The sequence below is a fragment of the Tupaia chinensis genome, unplaced genomic scaffold (genome assembly GCF_000334495.1).
Source record: "Tupaia chinensis unplaced genomic scaffold, TupChi_1.0 Scaffold000468_1, whole genome shotgun sequence".
Taxonomy (NCBI): Eukaryota; Metazoa; Chordata; class Mammalia; order Scandentia; family Tupaiidae; genus Tupaia; species Tupaia belangeri.
This window is the reverse complement of record NW_006159977.1, coordinates 381,790-388,312: the sequence shown is the minus strand read 5'-3', so window position 1 is coordinate 388,312 and position 6,523 is coordinate 381,790. Positions and strand designations below refer to the sequence as shown.

General features: G+C 46.6%; 1 protein-coding gene across 4 annotated transcripts in view; it reads left to right on the top strand.

The window, feature by feature from the left end:
- The window catches only part of SYTL3 (synaptotagmin like 3), an 87,632-nt gene that overhangs the window by 26,786 nt on the left and 54,323 nt on the right, over window positions 1–6,523 (top strand). For all 4 annotated transcript variants that reach the window (XM_027774686.1, XM_006155778.2, XM_027774685.1 and 1 more), the window contains one exon: window positions 6,409–6,473. In XM_027774686.1, coding sequence (XP_027630487.1) covers window positions 6,409–6,473 — 65 coding nt within the window. The remainder of the gene's footprint in view (window positions 1–6,408; window positions 6,474–6,523) is intronic.

Sequence of the window (6,523 nt, the reverse complement as noted above, 5' to 3'; positions counted from 1 at the left end):
TTTGTTTCAAGTTATTCTGTGAACAGAGAGATGGGCAGGTGGGCGAGAGGTAGGGCTTCAGATCTGATTTGGACAGGTGGTGGAGAAGCCATATACTTCCTTGGCAGTGAGGCCAGTTAGAGAAGGGAGACTTAGGCTACTTTCTGAGTTATTATAGCTGAGGCGGGGGGGAGACAGATTAAGGAGGCTTCATTCTGTACCTCCTTGAATTTTAGAGCTGTGAGCAGTGATAAAAATATTTTTATCTGATGAATTAATAGAAAAAAGTGATTGGGTGTGGCAGGAGGTTGTCTTGAAACTTTCAAAAAGAACAAGAAAAAAGATCTCTGGGTACAGCTTGACAGTGAAAAGGCAGGGCAGGAATTATAGGGAAGTGGTGTTTATTAGGTAGGGAGAGATGAGCTTTGATTTTCCTTAGTTGATTGGTTGAGTCATCCCCAACAAGGTCCTCACACCACAATCCACCCTAGTCTCAGTCGGCCTAGAATCACGGGCCTGACCCACACAGGAAGGTCCCGGGATGTGAACCTAGGACCTTCCTGTGTGAGTCCAATAGTGTTACTCCCGGGCTACCACCTCACATGAGAGCTAACAATTGTTGAAGAAAGTTGTGAGCAAGTAGATGTTGAGAGTTTATAAACACTTATTGGCTGTCACATGTGGTTCTGGGATCATGATAAACACAGGCAAATGTACGTGTGACCTTTTAAGACGGTTTCACGTCCAAGGGTAATTCTTGCTCAGGAAGAGACAGAAAGAGACAGAAAGTGAGAAATCACCCCTCTGGGCGGATGGCCATGCAGCAATCCCTTCTCCTTCATTCTCCTAGGATCTTAGGCACAAATGCACATGGGCCCAGCATGTTTTAAGTCACCAGGTCTGGGACTCGAACTGTAGTCAACTACGTGTGAGTCCAATAATGTAACCATTTTGAAGAAAGTTGTGAGCAAGTAGATGTTGAGAGTTTATAAACACTTATTGGCTGTCACATGTGGTTCTGGGATCATGATAAACACAGGCAAATGTACGTGTGACCTTTTAAGACGGTTTCACGTCCAAGGGTAATTCTTGCTCAGGAAGAGACAGAAAGAGACAGAAAGTGAGAAATCACCCCTCTGGGCGGATGGCCATGCAGCAATCCCTTCTCCTTCATTCTCCTAGGATCTTAGGCACGAATGCACATGGGCCCAGCATGTTTTAAGTCACTAGGTCTGGGACTCGAACTGTAGTCAACTACGTGTGAGTCCAATAATGTAACCATTATGCCATCTGCTGGTCCCATATTTATTTATTAACTCAGTAACCTTTTTCCCAATCAGGTCTGATTATTCTGATTTTTCTTTTATGCCAATTGTCCTGGCTTCTTGGGAATTAACTTTGAACACCTAGGCTGGCCTTGTCCTCCACGTGCATTATCTTAGCATCTTGTTCCTTTTCTTTTACATTCTAGGAAAGTGTCTACCGAGTCGGCTTTGCAGTTGGCTTTCCAGACTCCATTCTGCTCTTTACAGGCAGTGAAAACGGGTTCCTTTGGCTTAACTTGTCAGTTTCCTAAGTCTCACCTTTTGGCTTCTCAAACCCCTTTGGGAACAGTGGGTCTCCCCTGTGGGCCCCAGAGAGAGGACAGTGGGCCCCAGAGAGAGGACAGTGTCTAGCCCAGTCTTTACAGTCAGGGCCTCAAGCCTGGGTAGGCTGCAGTAGAATTTTCTCATTTTCATTGACAAGTTATCTGATGTTACCAACTAGGAGTCACAAACTTGTGACCAATAGACTGGGGCCAGCACAGGCCACGGGCCTTGATTTCTTCATTTCTTCTCCTGCGCAGTGTTTAGTGTGTGTCGTTTCAGTATGGCCATGCATTTTCCGGTTCGCTCCAGTGCCTGCCCTCCCTCGTGCATGGCTTCTAGCTGATGTTGGGTTTGGGACCCCAGCCTACACGCTAGAGAGTTCATGTATGGGGGCCAAGAACACAGCGCTGAAGTGACAAAGAGAGCAACTGCCTTTTCTCTGAAATTAAGGGAGAGCTATTGCAAGACGTGTTGGTAGCAGCTTGATAAAATCCTTTCTTTATCTTCATCTTGATTGTCTAACTTCCTAGGGTTTAATCACGCCGATCAGTCTCTTCCTGTAAGAGCACTGTAATCAGATCCGCTGAGCCCGTGGAAACCCCATGGTCTTGTCTGGTAACTGCAGACCATCTTGGCTGCAAGAGGTCTTAAAGTAAAGACATCTGCAGCTGTGTGCATGTGTAGGCCTGTCTGGGCCAAGTTACCAAGCGCTGGTCAAGCTCCCACGGAGACTAGGTTGATCCAAGTTCTACAGCGTCTGGAGTTTTTGCAGCCCGTGTGCGTAAAGTGCTACCTGGGCCCCCTGCAAGGGCTCGCTCCGGGCTCTTGCCATCAGGGCACTGGTGGGGAGCAGGTCTGCACAGGTGCTGCTTTAGACACTTGAGGAATCAGGGCAAGCAGGCTGATTTCCTGCTTCTTGTCACTGGATGGTGAAAACACTTGAAGCAACTACAGGGACCTCCCGTGGACTTGTGGAGAAGCGCAACTACAGGGACCTCCCGTGGACTTGTGGAGGAGAAGCACAGGTATAGTGGGCGACCATGGGCAGACGAGTGAACTTTGCTGCAAAAATTGAAATGCATTCCAAGCGCCTGCTTAGCTCACTGTTTGCCGACAGTCGTGAGGTTGTTCTGTCAGGGTCCTCCATTCATCTTATCACAGGGCATTCGTATAGAATAGAGAATTATTAGATAATATAGAATTTGCAAAGCACTTCTCAGCCGTTGCTTCTTTTTACTAACAAAATTACAGCATTAGCAGAGCGCAAGGCTGTGGAAACAGATGCTGGGACCTGCAGAAATGTAAGCGGCACGTAGGCACCCGGTGCTCGCTGCTCGTAATTCTAGTGGTCCTCACCGCTGGGCCTGATTAGTCAGGAAGGCTGAGGCTCGGGTCAGGCCTCCCAGGTCTGTACCTTTGGCTTTCTCTGCCAGCTGAGCCTTTTCCTTTCCCACTGAATTTATGTGTTGATTGGAAAAGTCTTAAGGACGCAGATTGTGATTCTGTCTGAGAAATGTAAGAGCGTTAACCTATTGCTGAGCTCGCGAAGTGTTTGTTCCAAGAAGCTCTGGCGCTCATGTTCTGAGCTGATCATCTGAGAAGCAGTGAGAAGTGCTTCTTCTGGTTACTGTGCCTCCTGCTATGCTGAGTCAGCCCTAACGAGAGCAGAGACGGCAGGCTTGACTCTCCTAGCTTTGACAGTAAGAGCAGTAAATGACCCGCCTTCTTAAATGTGAGATTGGTGGGGACCAGCAGTTAGCGTAATGGCTATGCCACTGGATTCCCATGTAGTCAACTGCAGTTCAAGTCCCGGACCTGGCAGCTTAAACTCACGCCAGGCACATGTGCATGCGTGCCCAAGATCATGAGAGGAGAATGGAGGAGAAGGGATTGCGGTGTGGCCATCTCCTCTGGGGGGTGATTTCTCGTTTTCTGTCTGTCTCTCTCTTTCTGGCGAGGCCTATAGCAAAAAAAAACAAAAAACAAACAAAAAAAAACCTCTCCCCCACCCCCCAAAAAAATTGGGGATTGGTGTAGACAGTGAGTCCTCTGAGAGATTTAAGGAATAATTGCTTATGGAATTGGCTGGTTCTGTAAGAAAGGGTGATGGAAAGCTACCCCAAATTTAGCATTCAAAGGAAACGGTCTCAAGTGTAGAGTATTGGTCACCATGTGAGTTAGGACTGTGGGAATTCTATCCTTCTGGTCTTTAATCACAGGCCAAGACACCCATGAGTCTGTGCGAGTCTCTGTGTGCCAAGTTGGTTCCCACTCAGACTTTGCAAGTCATCAGCTGAGATGACAGGAGATGATTAGATGGCTGTCAGGTGACTAGCGCTGGAGACTAGGCTTTAGGTTTATCTGCTTTGCGAAGGTCTGACACCAGGGACAAGGGAGCACTCCTGATCATTTGCAATGTTGATCTCGCCCGCCCGCCTTCCCTCTCTTCACTGCCTTTCACTCCCCATGATTGTGTATCTGCGTGGTCCCTGACCAACGTCGGCCTGGATCTATTTATTTATTTATTTATTTATTTATTTATTTATTTATTTATTTATTTATTTATTTATTTATTTATTTATTTATTTATTTATTTATTTATTTATTTATTTATTTATTTATTTATTTATTTATTTATTTATTTATTTATTTATTTATTTATTTATTTATTTATTTATTTATTTATTTATTTATTTATTTATTTATTTATTTATTTATTTATTTATTTATTTATTTATTTATTTATTTATTTATTTATTTATTTGGAGAGGTTTTCGCTATAGGGCGCGTGTGCCCGCCTGCCAGCCAGAGAGACAGAGAGACAGAGCGACAGAAAGCGAGAAATCACCCCCCAGAGGGGATGGCCACGCCGCAATCCCTTCTCCTCTATTCTCCTCTCAGGATCTTGGGCACGCACGCACACGCGCCCGGCGTGAGTTCTAAGCCACCGGGTCCGGGACACGAACCGCGGTCGGCTACGTGGGAGTCCAGCGACATAGCCATTACCCTAACTGCTGGTTCCCCCCCCCCCCAATGCTTTTAAAAGAGTTTATTTGTCTCCCCCATGAGGAAGCGGGACAGAGTGAGGGACAGGCCTGTTCACCTCAACCCATGCCCCGTGCGTGCACACACCCCGGTGCTCAGGAAGTCCTGGGATGGGAACCCAGAATCTTTCCCACGTGGGTCCAGTCTTGCCACCACTGCACCACCACCTGGTCCCCAAACCGTCCCTGACTCCTGATGTTCTGCTTGCCTTCAAGGGCCAGGGGGACCTCTGCAGAGAGGCCGAGAGTGCCTTGAGGTGTTTTGTGCCTAGTGAGTAGATTAGATAAGCAATTTCTGATTTTATGGACGCAGATGTTTCCCTCTCTAGAGAAATAGACATTTTACATATTTCTGGCTTCGGATGGTAATGACTGATCATCAGCATTCTGCATGAAATGCTTCAATGCACGGTGTGTGTGTTCCTCGTTCCAGTCAGTCCGCATCAGTGCAGGACACTCACGGACTTCGCAGAGAGTAACATAATCGTTTCTAGTCGGAGGAGGGGGAGACGGTTGGCCAGTGTCTTCCGACAATTCCTAATGCTTGACAGAGATAGGATCTTTTCAGAAACATGCGGATTTGGCATATATTTGTGATTTCACTTACTAACTGCATTTGCAACTATTAACTTAGAAAAAAGTCCATCTGAGTTTATATTAGCTTAACAGCCTAACCGAGAACTTATTTCAGTAAATTACTATAGGTAAGAATTTGCCATAACTTAAAGACGTTTTCAAAAATATGTATTTAATGTTATATATTATTATTATTTTTAAATTTTTTATAGGGCACATGCACTCATCAGAGAAAGAGAGAGAGAGAGGGAGAGAGAAAGCGAGCTGCCAGGCCCAGGGCTTGCGCCGCGGTTGCCCTTATGAGTCTAGCACCTTAACCACCACAGCACCTGTTAAAGTTTTAACTTCTAAAAACTTACATAGCCAATAAATTGGCAAGCATTGACACATTAACCCAAGGGTCTGAATCATTTGTAATATGTCTGTGTTTCCCTTTTTATGTCCTAACAGCATGTTAGCAATTCTGAGGTTCTTTGAGGTTGAGTGTGGTTTCTCTAGAAACTGGGGAATGTCAAGGGTGAAACACATTTTTGGACTTCAGTTTGAAGCAGCTAGCATATATGTGTCCCCAATCCGGGCTCTGGTGCCATCGCTCCCACCACATCACGGTACAGGGATCAGGGACCGCCCGGGTGCAGATCGTTTCTCTGTGTCTGGACAGAATGTGAAGTACCCAGTGAGTGCAGGGCACAGCGAATGCCACTGCCCGTTCCCTGCGTGGACTGCACGCAGGCGATGCTCTGAGCCAGGAGACCCATGCCCACTGCTACCTAGCCAGTCACGTGCCTCTCTGGGAAACCATATAGGCGGGCTTTAGGCCAGCACCTCGAGCTCCAAGGCTCAGTCTTGTAAGCTGTTTTCTAAGTTTTGTGATATTACCTGCCCAACAAGTTTTGTTCTTTTTTAAAAGATTTTTATCACAGGGCACCTGTGCTTGCCAGAGACAGAGGTGAGAGGGGAAGTGAGAAATAACCCCCTGGGGGAGATGGTCACGCCACAGTCCCTTCTCCTCTCCAGATTTTGGGCACGTGCACACATGCGCACACACTCGTGCCTGGTGTGACTTTGAAGCTACGAGGCCTGGTGCTCAAAGTGCTGTCGGCCATGGGGGAGCCCGGCGCCTTACCCACGGCCAGCTGCCTGCCCAGCACGCCTCCAGAGCCGTATGGAGCCCTGATCGCATATTCTCCATCTGAAGCTCCTTTCTGCTTGTTTTTCAGAAATGTGAAAATAAAAACTGGAGAATGGTTCTTTGAGGAACGAGCCAAGAAATTTCCAACTGAAGGTAAATGCTGTTCAAATGTTAAAGTAAGATGGCATTTTCCTAGTTTTAAA